This window comes from Amphimedon queenslandica, unplaced genomic scaffold (assembly GCF_000090795.2).
Source record: "Amphimedon queenslandica unplaced genomic scaffold, v1.1 AMPQUscaffold_13384, whole genome shotgun sequence".
Classification (NCBI taxonomy): Eukaryota; Metazoa; Porifera; class Demospongiae; order Haplosclerida; family Niphatidae; genus Amphimedon; species Amphimedon queenslandica.
The window spans coordinates 37388-57629 of NW_003546380.1; the positions used below are offsets into that span (position 1 = coordinate 37388).

Consider the following 20242-nt stretch of genomic DNA (forward strand, 5'->3'; position numbering starts at 1 on the left):
TGTATGTATACTCTTCATTGTACATCCTCACATGTCAACATAAGAAAAAGCTCTCTGGATTATGTAAGGAAAAGATGATGACACCATGCTTTGTAAAGAAGGAGCTGTGACAAGAGAGAGGTGTGTAGATATTAAGTGAGTATACTGGAGACAAAGAGTAGGGCCTGACGTGTGTATATGTGTAGCTTAATGTAATGGAATGCAAACAGCGTGAGTGTGCTATGCGTGCCTGCAGGCAAATCAATAGCCAATATTACAACTTGATTGTGCGTGGAAAGGGAGAGAGAGAGAGTATTCATGACATGTGTGGGACGTGGCAGCATTCCATAGCGACCTCCACCCCTCTTCTCGGATTACAGAAAGGAGCTTGTGTCCACGGGAGAGCTCCACGAGCCCCCCAGCATTGCTTTTCTACTGGAGGGGATCGTGAATATCGTTATGGGGCGGGCCGGGCTTGTAAATGAGCCACGCCTACCACTTGCATATGACCTTGATGCTTTTTGAGGGAGCGAAGGATTCAGAGACAGAGCGAGCGAAACAGCAACAGTACCGACGCAGCTTCTCTTTCTCCGTTTGGATCGATCCTTGTCTTGTTTGAGCCCTGCTAGAGATACTATACAAAGAGGTTCGTGTCCGGGCAATTATAGCATGATCCCCTACGTAGAGCAGCAGCCTTATCATTGCTTGCTTGTACCACATCATCGAGAGATCTTGCACCAGTGCAGTAGCTTCACTCCTAAACGAGGCATAGAGAGTATTTTGTGGACTTGCTGCATTGTTGCCATGCAGTGTTTTTCAGCCATTTTTTCATTAGACCATTTCCCCATATCATTCATTGCTCTCTTTTATAATCTCATTTCTCTCCTTATTTTTAATACAGTAAAATGATGCAAAGAGGACATCAGTCATTACTCCCAAGCCTGCCAATGGCTACCACCCCAGCCAGTAGGAGCATCTCTGCATCTCCTACCTCATCAGTTGAAGAGAGTGACTCTCCTTCTCCTCCTCTCCCTCCCTCTTCTTCCTTTGTTGCTCCCTTTCACTCAAATGGCATGGAGCTCAATCCTCATCCCTCCTCAACCTCTTCCCCAACTCCTACTTCTGTACTGGAGGTAAGGAAATGAATAGTCTTATTAGTTACACCTATAATGCATAGTCTGTCATTGAAATCCATTTAAAATTCTATAAGTATCAGATTACTCTCCCATGCAGAGAGAAAGGGTATCAGATAAATGCCATCTCTTACCCTGCCCTCTTTCTCACTTACTCTCATCCTCAAGCCCACCTCATGCATTGCTTAACATGTAAATGTGCAAAACTGACTCACACATTTGCAGCTTCAGCATGATTTGTTATGACATTGCAATCTGCCATGCAGCCAATAGTTATCCTAATGCCAGAGTGTGAAGTCTGCAATTTTTAGTGTGTGACTCTCTAGACTGCTCAGTGTGTGAGAGAGTTCAATGATTGGCTGTCCAGACATCAGACCTTATCATAACTCCACACACATACCCAGTGAGTAATTGTTTGTATATTTGGTCGGTATGCCGGTGCTGCTTTAGGCTGCATATGACTGCATAGTGGTGCTCCACACTAACTGTGCATTACTCCTAATTTAATATCAGTTACTGGAGGGAAGCGAGTGAGACTGGAGGGCAAGACACATGTACATCCCCACTCATTAGCTATAGGACAAACATAAACAATAATGCAAACCGAGAGATGCTCTGCATATTTAGACTGATATCTATTGTTATGGATTGTGTTGGTATTCTGAAAGACAATAGCCAGCAGCAGTGGATAATCACGGAAGGCTGGGAAAGACAATGCAAAGTAGAGATTTTGGAAAGAGAAAGAAAGTTGTCGCATGTTCCTATTATTGCATGTTTATATTGTAGTGTCTTTGCTTTAGTCTCATTCCAAAAGGTCTTGTCTGAGCCCTTCACTTCTAATGTAAACTGCTACTGCTACACTGCACTATTGTGACCTTGTCCTGCTTGGCCTTTTGCACTATAGCTGCCACTTGTCCATACAAACACATGTTCACTGGCTAAGTGGATATTAATGTAACGTGTTTGGCATAGTAAAACAGCAAAACATGTGTGTTTCCTCTAGTTGATGTATAATACTTGGACCCTGTCATCGCTGGGGTTGATGCGCATTACTTGTTCAGCTGTCCTTGCAGCTCATTGACCTTCATACACGCATGATGGGCTCTTACTCAACTGTCTGTCTGAGAAATTAATGACTGTTCTACGTGTTCACCAAGGTAGCTGGCTCTGTTCCGTTATTATTACGTATGTATGTATAATGTCTGCATTCCTCTCCATGTATTGATAGAGTATGCTGGATATGGTATGCATGTATTCACGGTCTTTATGTGTAATGCGATGTTTTGTGTTAATAGGATTAAACTAATGGTTTGGTAAATTAGGAATATGATATCAAATTAAACCACACCAATAGTCTCGTTAGCCTTCGCATTAATCGACTTTTCATTATTCTTAGTAATGAGTGTATTAAGACTATTGGATGGAACCTTTGTATATAGTACAAGCCATTAAACTGAATGGGGTCTTTGATGTCATGATTTTATTAATGCATAATGAGCTTTTATGAATGGAAGGGTACACAAAGATTAGGTCTATTAGAAGTACACCCACTGAAGTTGCTTTAAACCATTGTCCCTTACCTTTCATTCATTGTTGGTTTTATTCAAATTTTATGCAGATAAGATATAAATGTGTATTATTAGCTTTGTCTCTATCCTTTATGCTTTGCAATGGGCTATATATTCCAGTGCAAAGTTGCAGACAAAACCAATGAAGCTTACTCAGAGAAGATAGCTCTGCTAAACTGAGCATGGCTTTCAAATTACTGCATGTCTAAATCTGTGAGCTATTTCTATTATGTCCCTCATTGTTTGTCATAGCACACTTGTCAGAGCTTAAAACAATACTCAAGTTAGGTGATGGAATTCACCAGCTTATGGTATGATATTGTATGTGGCTGCTGAGCCACTAGTGATGGAGCACAATGGCACATTGTATACTTGTGTGAAAAGAGAACAATTAAATGATATTCTTACAGTCAAACCTGTTTATTTCAGACACTTTGGGACCCAATAATACTGTCCTCATTATGAAAATGTCCTTAATTTAAAGGTTCATTAATACACATTTATATTGCTTTGGGACTGATACTACTAGTCCTGATTATGAAGCTGTCCTTATTTTAGAGTGTCCACAATAGCAGGTTGTGTACTTTATATAGAATGACATGAGAGCATGGCTGATGTGAAGTAAGATATTATGACATGATATATAATAGATGTCATAATGGACGGATTGTGTTACAGTGTTCATTAGCTGTGGTATGAGAGTGGTTCTTGTATGCGGTTGTGTCTCTGAGGTCCCTCGTAGCCTCATAAGGTTATACTGGCTAGTCTGTGGTTTAATCAAGTCCGCCCGCCATCTTGGGACCAGCAAAACCCCGCCACAATGGCATCAAAACCCCAATCAAATTAACACCACTCCTAATGTACAGGTATTGTACCACATCCCCAGCACTACACAGTACAGTACTGGGTACTATACAGTGCTAGTATATACACAGTACATGCTTAGAGCTATTATGTTCATATACTGTACTGGGTACTATACAGTACTAGTATATAATAGTACATGATTAGAGCTATTATGTTCATATACTGTACTGGGTACTATACAGTACTAGTATATAATGCTTAGAGCTATTATGTTCACATGCATGTATTGATAACAGTGTGGTTTATTGGTCAACACCCAGCTCGAGTTAGTAGGAGCACATTAAACTTTACTGTACTAAAATGTATATGCATGCATGTAAATGTATAGTACATATATATATATATATATATATATATGGTACACAAGCATTAGTCCATTCGTTTATTCACTTATTGTCTTCCAACTATCATTGCGTTGTATTTTTATTTGCATTCTCTGCCCTTCCTGCTTTCATGGATTTATGTGCATATAAATGGAATTTTCAAGGGCATGCATGTGCCTGTATCTGTGTATATGCAGTATCCTGTGTATAGGAGTTTATTAATGTCTTTGTTTATATGTATGTATGTGTTTGTGCATATCTATGAATGCTGTGTGGGTATGTAAGATTGCATGTGTGCATTATTCTTAAGTGCTAATGTGCATGTGTCCGTATGCTGTGTCTGTATTAATACACTGCATATAAATACCAGCCTCACTATTCACATACATCATGCCAGTACTGTTATTCGCTATGATATAACGTACGGTGTGTACAACAACCTTGACACTTATCTCCTGTCTGCCTTAATTATATTAGTATAGTCTGCCCTAGAAACTAGAAGCCTGCACTAGCTATGGCATAATGAATCCAAGAGACTGAGTGACTATGAAGTGGCTGGCCGCCTGGCTGGCATTCTAGCGCTAATTCCATTGCAGGTTAAGTTTTTTATTAGATAGTGTCGGCTCGCTTTTGTATTCTTTTGTTTGGTTTCTGGCTCTACGAGTGTGCTTCAGTGTACTCCCCCCTCTCTCTTCCTCCCTCTTTTTCTCCCTCTCTCTCTCTCTCTCTCTCCCTCCCTCTCTCTCTCCCTCCCTCTCTCTCTCTCTCCCTCCCTCTCTCTCTCCCCTTCCTCCCTCTCTCTCTCTCCTTCCTCTCTCTCTCTCTCTCCTTCCTCTCTCTCCTTCTCTCTCCCTCTATCTCTCCCTCCCTCTCTCCCTCTCTCCCATTCCTCAGTGTACATGTAGTGTCTCTCGTATAATTATATCATTAGTTTTGCAAATGTTTTCTGCCTCATAATTAATTGTTCTTGAGTTGCGTTCACATGTTATTATGTCTGGGAGGTAGTTATAGACTATTAGACTGTATTGCTCTCCTTGACTCCACTGGTGGTATGTGAGCATCGCTCTCTCATTCTTATTATATTACTATAGTCTATCATGTATGACCTTTAATGAAGCATATGTACAGTGTCATATAGCAGTTGGATCAGTTTAGTACAAGTAATGCATTTGCCTAAATAACTACTCAAATTTTTTTTATTATTTTTTTACATGTTCCTCTACTATTGCTCTTACTAATAGTTGCTATTTGCTCCATAATATTAATTTTTTCTTCTCTTCTCTTCCCTATATTCCTCTTGAAAAAAAGAGGCCTATTTTCTGAGAGACAACAAAAAAAACCAATGCAATTAAGAGGAGTTATAGTAACTCTTAAACTATTATTTATCATTTGAGGTCAAAACTCTAAGAGTAGATTGATGCCACACAAAAATGACCTTAACCATTACTATCACCATTTGACCCATTACTATCACCATTTGACCCACACTAATTATATCCAGGCACTTTTGTAATGGTGCAAGTTGCTAAATGTCCTTATTTCAGAGTGGGACATTCTACCGTATTTAATTCAATTTCATACATGCACCACTTCATTTGTGTGCAATGTAATGCAAACACATTGGTGCATAAAGTTTAGGATATGCTTGAACAACTGTATGTATTATCTCTTGTTCGTCCTAGTCCTTATATAGTAATTATTCCATTATTATTTGAGGAGTCGTGGTCTTATATTGTGGGGGTTTCATTGCATTGCATTAGCACCTGTGTAAATTGAGGTACTCTTATCCTAATTTGAAGTAATTTTGTAGAGTAACGAGAAACTAATGCTTTAATTATTGGCTTGCCACATTAAAAGATACTTATATAATGTGTCTTACCTCACAGTGTGATTTCTTCTTATTGCTTTGCTATATAGTGTAGTCTCTCTTAATGGACACTCTCTATAGTGTACACCTCCATTTAAAAAAACAGCACCTAGTGTACCAAACATTCCTAGATCCTCGGAAAAACAACACCTCTATATAATAGGCGAATTTACCAGTCCTAAAGTATCCGTTATATAGAAGCACCACTGTCTAACTTTTGCTTCTAACCTAATAAAATGAGTCTCGTTTTATTTACTATAATTTTCAATAACATATTTATGCTGCTTCCCCTCCTCTGTCTAACAATATTACTTCACAAACAACAAATTTACTACTTACCAGTTCTCCTCTAATAAATTTTATCTATAACCTTATCTTTTTCCCCCAACTCTCTCCTCCTCTTTTACTACTGTGATGACTAGGAGCCGTTTGATCACTTTGTTTTTTAGCATTAATGATCTCAACGCTTGTCTGGTTTTTGTCCTTTATTGCATTATATTGGGATTTCACATGTGACCAGCTGTCTTTTAGACTCAATAGCGATCAGGCGATCATTAATGCAGAGCTTTAGGCCTAATACTCTCCTAATATTAGCTGTTAGGAAAAACAAAGTTTTAATGGACAGCTGCAAATCTAGACACTACTATCCCACCATGACTCGACACCACGCTGAGATGCTATATACATGTATAATATGCGTGTATGTATGTATGTATACGCATGTATAAAACATGTAGAGTCTTATTAGCGTATGAATGATAACGTATATGCATTAATGTATTAGATCATGCATTAATGTACATGCATATGTATAAGTGGTTTATTCCTTGCTACGAGTGTGTATGAATAAATAATATTGCTATATATGGGACTATAGCATATACATGTACTAAAATCACCGTATTATACTAAAGTACCAATGAATATATAGTATACACTGATATCTTAATTGTGTACGTTAATTGTGTACATTAATTGTGTAGTGATGGTACTTGTATTGTAGTTAAGTGTGTGTACTGTTTACATAACTTAGTGTCTGGCTAGGCGGGTCTGAGCTGTGATACTGGTGCCCACTAATGAGATTAGAGGAGTGACATTATCAACAATGCTAGACAAGGAAGGCTAACCAGAGATTGGGTATTTTGTCTGGTCCATTCCAGACTAATCTGATTATACAAATGTGAGCAGCTTGCCACCAACACTGTGTATAGTGTAACCCTTCACCCTTTCTCTATCTCACAGTGTGGCATGGAAAGTATATGAGACTAGTATACTGGTGTTGTTTGCTTGTACTGGTACTGTATTACAGGCCCTGTTGTGTGGTATGTATCTTGATAGGCTGCTCAATATGTAACCATATGCTTCCCATATTACGCAGTATTGCTGGAATGTGGGCCTCGTATGTATTGTGTATACATGTACAATGTACAGTGTACACGGAGTGTGTCTTACCCAGACACACCTGATGGGAATTTGTCTCGTGTGTGTAATTAATTAAAGATGTCCAGACGAATGGCTTTGAGGTTTGCATATCGAGTCCTATTGTACTGTACGTGTGTGGAGAGACCATAGCATGGATATGGTTTAATTGTAATTGGCTGTGATATGTGTGCATCCCATATATTGCCTCTTCTCTTTTTAGTAGCTCACATTTTCATGCAGCAGCTTCCTTTTATTTACATTCCTATACATTTTTCTCTCTCGTCCATTTTCGTATTTCGGACTACGTGTGTCCACTATCATTATGTGTATAAAGTTCCACACACTTGCATATAGTCATGCATACATTAGCAAAATAATGTTCTTCAATATTTAAAAATCCATCTAAGCAGTTTTTTAACAACCTTGTTCACATCTTTTTCACACCTCGTTCACACCTGAAGGTGCAAACAAGGTATGAACAAGGTGTCAAAAAGACAACTTAAAAATATTTGTCAGGGGCCCATTCAATCATAATAGACAACCGTAGCTCCCTGTAGGCATATTGTGTTCATGTAGAGTCTTATGATAGACTCCCAATGGTATTGAACTCATCAACAAGCTATACACAATGGGGACTAGACTCTACTGATAATAGCTGCAGGAACCAGACACTTTATTACATAAAGCAACTTCCGTCTTCCAGTGATTAGGATGTGACAGTGTATAGCAAGGAACGACTAATTGCATTTGAATCCAACTCGGTTCGAATTTATATATCTAATTCGCATGATGTCTAGGGATTATAGGATAATAAATAAATAAATAATAATGGAATAATTGACTTGTGTGGTCTTCAGCGAATGTGTAACATTGCAATGTGTTAGCAAGCAATTAGACTCATTGCATACCTTAACAGTAGTCTGTATATGTGCATAGCAATGCATTAGTATAATTACATCTTAATGAAGATATTATAGCTTGTAGTAGTTCCCCATACTATAATACACTGGCACACAGTTCCAGACAGTGACCCACCACAGATATCATAAATGCAGCCACTCAACTGATGCTTTGTATGATACTGGATGTATTAATTGGCAGACAGCAATTAATGTAACTTAAGATAAGAGGCTTCACTTTACCACACCTTGTGTACCAGTTGGGATACTCTTGAGTGGCTTCATTAGATCCTACACACTCTAAGCAAAATACACGTAGCAGGAAGAGTGTAACGATATCATGTATATGCAGGCCCCGTGGCAGTTTCTGATCTAAGAGTGTATTATATCAGCATGCAGCAGTTGTGTATAAAAGAAGTAATTACAATAGCTGGTTGATATAATCATCATACTATCGGGTTTAGATTATTTTAGATTATGCAACACAAATGAGCTTTGATGTAATTAATTCACATTATGAATGCGGCATAATTTTTCCTGGTAGATACACTTAACCTAATAAAGAGGCTATTGTTTGCATAACATATGTATGTGCTTCCCGGCTACATGCATTCATTTCCCTACCTACCTTTAGTATAAAATGTATTTTTAATGGACGCCATTGGGTTGATTCCTCACTTGTCGTTAATGTCGTTATTAACCAGTAATCCTTGTTGATTAATACGAAATCAAATTAATAATCCGTTTATTAAACTCGATTAGTCCCAAGGTTGTCAGACCCAAAACCATATACATGTACATGTTGTTATTGTTTATCACGTCTATATAATTATTTATTATTTTTCTCTTTTTTCCGTAGCAGCCCTCGGCCTTTGTGACGACGCCCTTCACAACTCAAATGGGTGGAGCTCCAACTTCATATCTAAACATGATAATTAGCGACAGAAACACTCGAAACGATGTTAAAGTGTCCGTCGTTCCTCCTTGCCAATGGGACGGATGTGGTCTACACTTTCCTACGCTCCAACAACTCGTCTCGCACCTTGAACATGACCACGCCCACTCGTTACCCACGTACGCCTGCCGCTGGACGGGTTGCACCCGCGGCCTCAAGCCGTTTGATGCCCGGTATAAACTCATAACTCACTTACGCTGTCATACCGGGGAGAGGCCCTATAGGTGTAATCACTCGGGCTGTACGAGGAGGTTCTCACGACTGGAAAACCTTAAACTACACATGAGGACGCATACAGGAGAAAAACCATACACTTGTCATCACGAGGGCTGTACCAAGCGGTTCAACAATACGAGTGACAGGGCGAAGCACATGAAGACGCATATCATGAAGAAGCCGTATGCGTGCAAGTTCCCTGGTTGCGATAAAGCTTACACCGACCCATCCTCAATGAGGAAACATACCAAGTTTGCTCATAAAGGTCGGGAGATTAAGACCACGCCTCCAAGCCATGCCCCTTTTACACCCTCAAGTCAAATTGGGAGTTCGTTTACGTCATCTTTAACGAGTCTGCACAGCACCGGTATTACTTTGGACGGGAGTAAATCAAACGATCGGTCACCACAAGAACAGCCCACGCCCATATCGCCCCCGCTATACGTCATGATGCCTCTAACGAGAAACAATCTCGTGAGCTCCGCCCAGGACCAGGCCATGCCCACACAAAGCTCTCCGGCGTTTGCAGGGACGGTCCCGACCCAGTCGCAAGTGGTCATGTTGCAGCCTCAAATTACGACGGCCTTGCTCCCCCACGGAGTCCTCCCCAGTCAACAGGGACAGCAAGTGATTCTCTCTCCTTCTCAATCAGGTCTTATTCACAGTTCATCTCTCTCCAATCCTCTCCTACTCTGTGGCAGAAGTGGTCCTACTGTTACTCCTGATTTGTTGGGGGCGAGGGCACCATTGCTGTATCAGCCCATGACTCTAGCTCGGCCCATACAACAGGTCGTGTTACCAATTATACCAGTGACTCACGTCCAACCACAGAAATGAGGAGACATTTGTAGCTCTTGTTTTATGATTTATTTTTTTAATTTGGTGCCCCTAGTGTTTTATAATAATATACTGAACGTATTGTTGCTATTGCTAGCAATTTTATATAATTTTCAAGCATCACTTCAGTTATTTTTTCACTCATCATTATTATTATTTATTATACCCACTTTCTCTCACACACATACAATAGATACAAAGTATTTTCCATTCAATAGTTCTTCTCTTTTGCTTTCAATAATAATAATTATAGTCTATACAAGACTTCACAGAAATATTACAATTGTTTAAAAATAACTCTCAACAACTTTAATAGCATCACTACTACTATTATTATTATTATTATTATTACTATTATTATTATCATCACTATCTTGTACCATTCTTGCATTTGTTTTTTAACACTATCAAATTTATTATCAACACAATAATAATAATATTAATAATTACAAAACAATGCTACACATACAGTGAATCCCATTGTATTATCCTGCACATCACAAAAAGTCCGAGTTGAAGTGGACATGGTTAATAATAATAATAATAACAATTTTAATTAATTAGTCTGTGGGCGGGAGAGGGAGTGAAGAGGCAAACTGACGTAGCTCAAAGAGACGATGTTCTTGAGGAACAGGGAGAGAGGAGAGAGAGGGAAAGAGGAAGAGAGAGTGAGCGCTGAAAGACTGAGAGAGTTCGGACTATAAAATGAAGAGGCGAAAGAAAAGAAGGGAGAGGAGAAAAAGAAAGTATTTCCAATACAGTGGACCAGCTATACATGGCACAATAATACTATAATCTACTAAGCATTATCAGAACTCATGCAGCACTCATGTGTTAAAGTCTGACTTACTTTAAGCAAGGACTTACATGCACAGTGCATAATACCAAGAGTAGATGATAGTCAGAGAGAGTGTCGAACTGCACTATGCTAGCTGGAATATGACCGCGTAGAACTAAGTCACGTGAGACCTGAAGTGTGGGTGTACCTACTAAAAGCACGTGTAGAAGTTTGCATAAGGAACAGTGGAGAACACTTGAAGAAGCTTTAGACATCATACTAGTACACTTTATAATTCTGCTGAAGCCTGTTATGCAGTACAGCTATAGCAGAGACTCCAAAACGGCCAGTAAACCTTGTTGAGCAAACTAGGCAGCCATTTTTTCCTACTCAGCCACACCCAGTATGTGGGAATGCCCAAAGATGTGCAAGAAAGTTCTACACGGTCATATTCCAGCTAGCATAGTGCAGTTCGACACTCTCTCTAACTACTCTCGATAATATTATAATCTACTAAGCATCATCAGAGCTTATATAGCACTCATGTGTTAAAGTCTGACTTACTTTAAGCAAGGAAACGGTTCTAATCAGAGTCGCCATCTTTTTGGAAATCTCTATTTGACATAAGCTGGATTCGTCATAGAGAGATAGAATAGAAATAAAATACAAAAATAAAAGTCGTGATTGCTATTAGTTTATTGTTGTTACCATTCTAATGGGGTGTCACCAGAGAGTGAGTCAACCTTTCCAGCCACACAATCCAATAAAGCATATACTTCTGTTAGCTGACTCAATGACACACTGTCAGCCTATGAGAGAGAGAGAGAGAGAGAGGAGGTGTAAAAATTAACGTATTAACAACTTTGACATCAAAACTAAGACACTACTTTTAACCTTATCTCTAATCAACACTTACATTTGATAGTTCCTCTACCTTCTCAGATACTCTCAGATAATCAAGATAGACCTAACAACAGTAGAACATACTTTAAACATTAAAACACTATTAACAGATAAAGGAAAAGAACACACACACACACACACACACACACACACAGTGTGCATATATGAACATGCACTTATTGTGGATGCATACATGAACAAACACAAGTAGTGGACATGTTGTGCATATGAATCATGAGCACATGTTGTATTTATAATCCACTCACAAGTCCTTGGGACTCCCAGTTACTGATTGATGAGGAATGATCAGAGAGAACTTCAAGAGAATGTAATATAGAATCAATATCATCTGGAGAGAGAGAGAGAGAGAGAGAGAGAGAGAGAGAGAGAGAGAGAGAGATCAACAAAGGGAAATCAAGTCAACTATTGACAGTGTGAACATAAACAAACATAAATGTACACAAACACAGACACAAACACACACACACCTGCCAAAGGGTTCACTAATTCAATTTAAGTACATGATATCATCCAGAGCTCTAAAACCCACAAACAAAATACAATAGCATTCAATGAACCCGTGCAGTACTATAGTCTAGTCGAAAAGGGAACCAAGGTTTTTGTTTTTACACAAATAATGGCTCCAAAATGACCCCCAATTGTATTCTGATACATATTGATGCCTTTATGCTACATAAAAAGTTTGGGCTGATTCTGACTCCGAATTTTCAAGTTATGGCCATTCTTTGAAAAATACCCTGTACTATATAGCACGTGGTTTTTTTCTACAAAATGGCTCCAAAATCACCCCCAATTTTTATTACATTTTCTGATACATATTGATGCCCTTATGCTATGTAGAAAGTTTGAGCTGATTCTGGCTTCAACTTTTTGAGTTATGGCCATTTTAAAAAATAGGCCAATTTTCAAAAACATCCCTGTGCTATAGCCTATGGTTTTTTCTGAAAAATGGCTCCGAAATCACCCCCAATTTTTATTACATTTTCTGATACATATTGATGTACTTATGCTATGTAGAAAGTTTGAGCTGATTCTGACTTCAATTTTTCTAGTTATGGCCATTTTAAGAAATAGGCCAATTTTTTAAAACATCCCTGTACTATAGCCCATAGTTTTTCTTCTGAGAATGGCTCCAAAATTACCCCAAACTCTTATTACATTTTCTGACACATATCAATGTCCTTACTTGATACAATGGCTGTAGGTATAACATGTGACACAAATATCTGATGAGCTTTATTCCATTCCTTTGCCTTAAGAAGATAACTAGCTTGAACATCATACAACCCTTCACACTCTGCCGATTGAGCCTAAGAGAAGAGAGAGAGAGAAAAGATGACGTGAGACATTACACCATATACAAATCAAACATGTACATATATGTACATGTACATGTACATATATGTACATGTACATGTACATACATTGGAAATAATTAAACTACAGTCAAGGAAAGAGGACACACACAACCTAATGACACTATCACATACCACTACATGTACATGTACATGTACATGCATAACATCACGTTCACACATATGGAGGTGGTGAACAATATTATATTAATAAATAGAAATATCAGCAGCATACTACATGTATAGATATGTATTTATGTTACAGGAAAGCCCATACATATTATACTGTGCAGTACTATATATTCCACACAGTGCTACATTTTCCTACCATGCCCGTTATTGGAAGTTGTAGCACTGGTGACGCCTTTGACCCGCCCATGCACCATACTACAAATAGAAATATCACCAGCATACTACATGTATAGATATGTATTTATGTTACACTTGCACAGAATACATTTATATCTCTGTAATAACTAAAATATCACAAGTCCTTTTATCCTCCCCTCCTTACTTTTGCTGCATAAACAAGCTCCTGTGGTACAAGTAGCTTCTCAATGACAAACACTTCCTTGTCGTTCAAGTCTCCATCTTCTTCAGTATCTTCCTCACTCTCTCTGAACTCGCAGTGTCGATACAAGATACTCTCCACCAGTTGTCTCCTATCGGTCGGACTATGGACGTGGAGGGCGACAAAGACGGCCCATTCCCAGAGACCAACGGCCTCTAATTGAGCGCTGAAGCTTGTGTGAAGGGAGAGGAGAAAGGAAGGAGGAGCGTGATTATAACCGAGCGAGGATAACATTGACCAGAGATGCCAACTACAAGATATGGACATAAAAATGAATAATAAGAACTATCACAACAACCCATCTAGTAATAATAATAATAATAATTATTATTATTATTATCAATAAGCAAACCATATCTACCAATATTATGATTTTTATAGCTGTTATGCATTGTAAAAATTCTTTATAGTGAATTTGTATGATGCGTCCAAATATTTCTACAAAATTACAACTACGTGTGGGCCTAAAAGCATGTACCACAATACATTCTATGCTGCTATCTGGCATAGTTTACTAATTGGGGAACAACGAAACTAATTTGTACACCAAATGAGCAGCTAATTGCATCAAATTACCATCAAAAAATTAGCAAAAATTAATTATCACCAAATAAAAACAAATGATTTACATACACCAAAATACAATAACAGACCAATATACATGATAATAATAATAATAAATAATAATAATAATAAATAATACATAATAATAATAACACTAATACAATTACAAAATACTGTATCTCTTCATACTATACACGTACATGTACGCTTTATAAAAAATTTGGCACATTAATAAATTAATTTATGGGCTATAAATGACACCTACCTCAATCTGTAGTCGAGTTGATAAGGAGTGGATCCAGACGGAGCCAGGGTCTCGTCTAGGGGATAATCTTTTCTATTGAACAAGTTAATTAGGTGATAGCAAGTATCGAAGAGGAACTCATGGGGCGAGGAGAAACCGGCTGGAGAGGGAGGAATGTAGAGTGGAGTGGGTCTAGTTGAATAAGGATCTTCCCCCTATTATAATAAAGATATTTACATACAATATTAATAACTTTTAATTTTTTATTTTCTTGCCTTCATACATTATTACTACATCGAAGTGTTCTTAAAATTATATACCGTATAGCGGGTTCTACTGGCAAGGAACTAAATTTGGTAAATTGGTGAATTTTACGAAAACGGCAAAATAAAACTTGCATTATGACTATAGCTGCAAAGATGGTAAGAGATGGCAAAATCGTCAAAATCTAACCAGCCAATATAATCTCAATTTTGCTAAAAATTTTCACCACATAAACGCCATTATACAGTATTACATACATGTAAATGTAATAGGCCAATCATTAAGAGACCGTGATATACATGTACATGTACATGAGGAAATACATGTATATTTTATACATGTACATGTACATGAGGAAAAAGTGTGAGAGCCAGAAAGAAATAGAGTCTAAACATCAAACAAACTGCAATCAAGTACTTGTATAAACTTTAAATAACAGAAATAACTCTCACAGGAGAGATGGAGAGAACACACACAAGGACATGAGATACTGCAAAAATAAACCGTGAAACGGAATACAGTTATAACTATAAGCATGTACATGTATATAGCGAATAATTAAAGACATACATGTACATGTGTATTGTTATCTGCCCATAAACTTCATTCATTAGCGCATTAAAAGGACAAGGAAGAAGAGTGAGCCGTGACGATAAATATACATGTACATGTACTGTAGCTATACATGTACATGTACATTATCGCTAATACTATGATTATCATAAACTACACGTTCGGTCGAACAAAGCTTGTGACTTCACTCGAATATTTAATTTAGCAAGAGTGACTTAACATCATAATGGGCATGGCTGCCGAGATCATGTCATTAGGATACCCCACACATGTATCAGTACAAGAAGGACCAATACTTCAAAAGACTAAAAGCATTCCTGTATGTAGGTACATCACCACAGGCACCGTCAATTAAAACCACTTACAAAAACACACACACACACACACAATAGATATTATAGAAACATAGACACATAAATACACATTATATATACATTATTATGTAAACACATTCCAGGGCCTATCAGTTGCATGTATACACAATTTGTTGTAGTCAAATACTAGTCCACTCTGTGTGCATGTACATGTACATGATAACTCCATTAGGTAACAATGAATCACAACTAGCGAACGCTTTGATGGAGATACTCCCACTTTTAATCATCAGTAGTGAGGAGAGAGAGAGGGGGGGGAGAGAGAGATATATATATATATATATACAGCAATACAAGAGATTTATTTAAAATAGAGACACAAAAGGAGAGAAAATAAAAAAAGCACAAAATAGCAAACAAAGCAAAAAGACAAAAACGTTTACCATTACAATATAAAACACCTTTAAAGTTATAAATGGCTTCCGACCAAAAGCCGCAATAAGCATTAAATCATTTACGTGCTCAGAAGCAACTAGACGCCAAGTTTCAGGTGGCCTTAGCCTTGGCGCTTTAAAACGTAGTAATAAAAACACTTTCCATAATTTACCGACAATATCAACCAATAGTATTACTAACAATAATAAACATTGGAACTTCAAATGATGAAATTGATCGGTAATAGCCTTGAATTCCCTAAAAGGCTAAAACCGGGACACCATTGGATGACAAGTCCGCACTACATGTACAAATACATGTACATAACATGTAGAACATATTATACTAACTTAGAGTAACAGTTCATCTATCATGGAGTTTACTTTAAAGTTCAAATAAGGAAGGACAAAAGAATATTAGAATATGAATGGACACACATGCAATGCCTGTACACATGGGAATGGATTATCATGTAGACTTTTAAACTTTTAAGTTTTGAAATTCGAAACCAAAAACAAAAAACACATTATGAGTGATATCGTGTTGGTTATATAGTAATTAGTCATAACCCTTCATTTATGGCAATTGTTATTGATAATTAAAAGTAACACAAAGGCTTTGTGTGTGTTCAACCCAATAATTATACACAGTAGTGTCCAATACAAAACTAAGAGAGAAACATTAATTAAAATATCAATCCTTCTAACATTATTGGCTGTGCTGTTTCACATGGCTCTACATGATGATGACCACAAGTGCCTGTAAACATTATTATTTGTTTTTTAAAAGAATCAAACCACTTTTACTCATGTATTTTAAAGGTAAATACTAGTACACGTAAGTGTGTAGTTGTAAAATAAAGAAAAGATGTGCTTGCACTAATAGTAATATATGTAAGAGCCTTTGATTGAGGTCCGTGCTTAACTAGAACTAAATGTAAAGAGAACTTAACCCACACATACGTGAAGGTAAATATATGTGTGCAGTTTTAAATAATCTCTTTTAACAAGTGAATAGGCGTACATCTCCTTTATACATGGTCTGCATTGACTCTCTTTTCTTCTTAGCGATGGCTCTGGCTCCAGCATCAATAGCTTTGATGCATACCCTCCACGCCTCCTCCATATCCTCCCCAACTCCAAGAGGATACATAGAGAAAGTAGAGAGTTTGACATAGTCAATGATTCGAGGGTTAATCTGCCTCTTTCCTCTCGTTCCGCTCACATTTAGCGTTATCCACTCGTCCTCTGGTATGAGGGTCGCCAGTAGCCTCTTTGCAAAGTTACACCTAGAGACACTTTGCTCCTTCAACAAGAGCAGGTTAGGCTTTAATGAACGACCAAGAACATGAAATGGAGGTCGCTGGGATAGAGGTAGAGGCATGGGGTGTTTAGGAGCCTGAATATAAGACTGAGGAGTGACCATTGGCTGTTGAACTGTAAGGGGCTGTATATTATTATGAGTATAAGCACCAGTAAACTTCTGTGTAAGAGGGCTTGCATGAGATTGGGTAAGACTGGATTGCTGTATAGGGCGAGCCTGTATATAATTAAGAGAGGATCCAGGCTTTGTACGATTGACAGAAGAACCACTAGATTGCTGTGCGAGAGTAGGAGGATTTATATTGTTAAAAAGAGGAGAGCCAAGGAACTGGTCTGTAAGAGAAGGTACCATGAAACGTGAAGCCAATGATGACTGAGGTGGATTTGATACAGAAGGAAGCTGGACTGGGAGGCTATTATTATCATCTTTCTCGTACCCAAAGTAAAGGGACAAGAAATCCTCAATTTTGTCAAGCCTGGCTTTGATGTTGTCAATGCTGGAGCAATAGTCCTACGAAAAGTATTAAAATAAAACTTATTATTATTATTATTATTATGATTATTATTACTTTAAGCACAGAACGAGGATCAACTGCTTTATGTGGCATACTGGTGGACGCTTTACCATGTGAGTGACTACCCTATGAATCAAGAACTTATTAATAAAAGAGAACTTATTTATTCTAACATACAGAAGTGTGACGACTGCTACATTTGTTTTTGCTCGCTTGGACTACTTTTGTAATAGTAACATCGTCATTCGCTTCACTTGCAGTGACATTACTCTACACACAAAAGAAAGATTAAAACTTAAACACATCTTGAGCATTAATTATTATAATACCGGTAGATCAGGATAAATTACATCAAAATCCTCCTGTTAAAAGAGGCAATTATACATGTATGGTATCAGCTTACATCAGGACTAGTTTGCTGTTTTTTCTTGCTCTTCTTTATCTTAATCTCTTTACTACTACACTCAGCATCAGTTTCCTTCTTTTGCTTCTTAGAAGGAGGCCCCAACTCTTCATAGCTGTCTAACTCATTCTCATTTTGCTCCACATCCTTCTCATCCCCTAATGTAGGAACCATAATATATATAAACTATATTCCATTTTAGTGACTTACCTTTATCTATCACATACACTTCCGCCTTCTCTCCAGCTTGATGGCTACAAGAGGCACAGCCTACTAACGCATCTTCTGAGACAACTGCTAGATCTTTGTCGATCCCGAATTCGATCAAGTAATGACGACCTTTTCTTGACTGAATGCTTCGAACATCCATCACTTGATTTACTCCTTCAAAGTTGAGGAATCTTTCAGGCTATTTCCCCGCAACAGTACTCCAATGCAGCTGAACTTTTGAACAGTGAACGTGTCGTGTGGTACGTGTAAGATAACACGTGTGCAGCCATACGCATGCGCGTGGAATTACATGCATGTACTATAGGAACCCACTTAGCAGTATGTACATGCTGCTAGTACCAGACACAGTAATACAGGAACTAGTATACCAAGAATATACAGTAGTATACCAAAAATATACAGTAGTACAGGCTTTCTAAAGGCAGATACAGCTACACAAATATATACAAGATACAGCTAAGATAAGATTACACAGCGCCAGCAAGATACTGCTGATGATTAGACACAAATGCAGCTGACAACAGTTTACTAGTACAACTTAAGGCCTTTTCACACTGGCACAAGTAATGGGCATGGACATCGATGCCATTAATGTTCACACTAGAGTGGTTTTCAATTAATGTGCATTGATGGCATCACTCTCACTTCACCTCCAGAGGTGGATTGATGTGAAGTGATGCGCTTTGATCAATGTGAACCAATGACAACAAGAACACAAAATGATACATGATCCAGCTGCTAGTGTGAACACGATCAATGGCATTATTTCAGCTGTATCAACAAAGCGCTTTGAAAACTGTGCCAGTGTGAAAAGGCCTTTATAGTACATACAAGTATCTAACCTTAAACGAAGCATCGTATTTCTCAATGAAATCTTTTACAGAATCAGTTGGAGCAAGAGTATACCACAAGTGAAGGGCAGCTGACTCCCTCCAGTTGAGTCCTTCACACAAATTAACTAACTTCTGTCTTCCTTCCCAAACCAAGAGACCTGATAACAAGACATAAATACAGTGGATGCTCGGATCAATGTGATCATCAATCTAGGAGGATTAGAGAAAGTGGAGAGAGAGGGAGAAAGAAGTAAAAGCAATACTATATAGTGGGAAATTTTAAAGGGAATTAAACTTGGCAAATTTGGCATTTTGATAGCCATTTGTCAAAATAAAATCTGCCATTTTTAACCCTTACACGCATGCTCAATGGCACATGGCCACAAATTTGCCAAATTAAAATTTGCTAATCATCAAAATTTAGCAATTTGCCAAATTTAACTATCTCCAAAATTTCCCGCTATACGGTATAAAAGTTCGCAAGCTACATACTGTACATTGTATATCAAAAGAAAACAATTTTAAGTTTTCAACTTTTAAAATAAACAATGTATATTAAGACTATGGATATACATGTACTTACTTCTATTCTGTTCCAGTCTTCAAGTTGTTGCTGTAACAGGAGGCGAGACGAGAGATTAGGATTAGCTGCCTGTCCAATGATGAGAGCTAGTCTGTGAGAATTGAGTGAATGAGCTAATCTTGAAGCATCAATCAGTCTGAACTGACACAGGAGGGAGAAGAGATTCTGGAGGGAGAGAAAGAAAGAGAGGGATGTCAGTAACTTGATATTATTTTAAAAGGCTTTGTAGTATAGTCTGTACTAATTCCGACTACAAATTTTCAAGTT

At 37.9% G+C, this 20242-nt stretch overlaps 3 protein-coding genes across 7 annotated transcripts in view; 1 reads left to right on the forward strand and 2 right to left on the reverse strand.

Annotated features, from left to right (window-relative positions):
• Window positions 1–10494, forward strand: LOC105312901 (zinc finger protein GLI1-like). 3 transcript variants are annotated; one of them, XM_019997114.1, is made up of 3 exons: window positions 1–135; window positions 881–1112; window positions 8918–10494. In XM_019997114.1, the coding sequence occupies exons 1-3, from the start codon at window positions 86–88 to the stop codon at window positions 10064–10066; spliced, it is 1431 nt and encodes a 476-aa protein (XP_019852673.1). In that variant the 5' UTR covers window positions 1–85; the 3' UTR covers window positions 10067–10494. The 3 variants fall into 3 exon arrangements, with proteins under 3 accessions (XP_019852673.1, XP_019852674.1, XP_019852675.1); XM_019997115.1 differs by having other exon boundaries at window positions 8921–10494; XM_019997116.1 differs by lacking the exon at window positions 1–135 and adding an exon at window positions 417–625.
• The window catches only part of LOC105312904 (nuclear pore complex protein Nup98-Nup96), a 21660-nt gene continuing 11874 nt past the window's right edge, over window positions 10457–20242 (reverse strand). For both annotated transcript variants that reach the window (XM_019997110.1, XM_019997109.1), the window contains 10 exons: window positions 19976–20140; window positions 19402–19602; window positions 14524–14717; window positions 13638–13944; window positions 12955–13078; window positions 12014–12096; window positions 11761–11811; window positions 11553–11653; window positions 11409–11472; window positions 10457–10764 (listed from right to left, as the gene is read on the reverse strand). In XM_019997110.1, coding sequence (XP_019852669.1) covers window positions 10627–10764; window positions 11409–11472; window positions 11553–11653; window positions 11761–11811; window positions 12014–12096; window positions 12955–13078; window positions 13638–13944; window positions 14524–14717; window positions 19402–19602; window positions 19976–20140 — 1428 coding nt within the window. In that variant the 3' untranslated portion in view covers window positions 10457–10626. The remainder of the gene's footprint in view (window positions 10765–11408; window positions 11473–11552; window positions 11654–11760; window positions 11812–12013; window positions 12097–12954; window positions 13079–13637; window positions 13945–14523; window positions 14718–19401; window positions 19603–19975; window positions 20141–20242) is intronic.
• LOC109582422 (uncharacterized) lies at window positions 16825–19222 on the reverse strand. Of its 2 annotated transcripts, XM_019997118.1 has the most exons (6): window positions 18539–19222; window positions 18329–18486; window positions 18255–18287; window positions 18103–18195; window positions 17980–18051; window positions 16825–17921 (listed from the first exon to the last, which is right to left on the reverse strand). In XM_019997118.1, exons 1-6 carry the CDS (start codon window positions 18696–18698, stop codon window positions 17091–17093), a joined length of 1347 nt encoding a protein of 448 aa, XP_019852677.1. In that variant the 5' UTR covers window positions 18699–19222; the 3' UTR covers window positions 16825–17090. The 2 variants fall into 2 exon arrangements, with proteins under 2 accessions (XP_019852677.1, XP_019852678.1); XM_019997119.1 differs by lacking the exon at window positions 18255–18287.

Excerpts from the sequence above, each read along its gene's own strand:
- LOC105312901 (XM_019997114.1), top strand. The coding sequence starts at position 86 with ATGCTTTGTAAAGAAGGAGCTGTGACAAGAGAGAGGTGTGTAGATATT. Across the intron at positions 136-880 it reads GAGAGGTGTGTAGATATTAA|TAAAATGATGCAAAGAGGAC; the intron begins GTGAGTATACTG and ends TTTTTAATACAG. Across the intron at positions 1,113-8,917 it reads CTCCTACTTCTGTACTGGAG|CAGCCCTCGGCCTTTGTGAC; the intron begins GTAAGGAAATGA and ends TTTTTTCCGTAG.
- LOC109582422 (XM_019997118.1), bottom strand. The coding sequence starts at position 18,698 with ATGGATGTTCGAAGCATTCAGTCAAGAAAAGGTCGTCATTACTTGATC. Across the intron at positions 18,487-18,538 it reads AGTGTATGTGATAGATAAAG|GGGATGAGAAGGATGTGGAG; the intron begins GTAAGTCACTAA and ends TTCCTACATTAG. Across the intron at positions 18,052-18,102 it reads GTAGCAGTCGTCACACTTCT|GGTAGTCACTCACATGGTAA; the intron begins GTATGTTAGAAT and ends CTTGATTCATAG.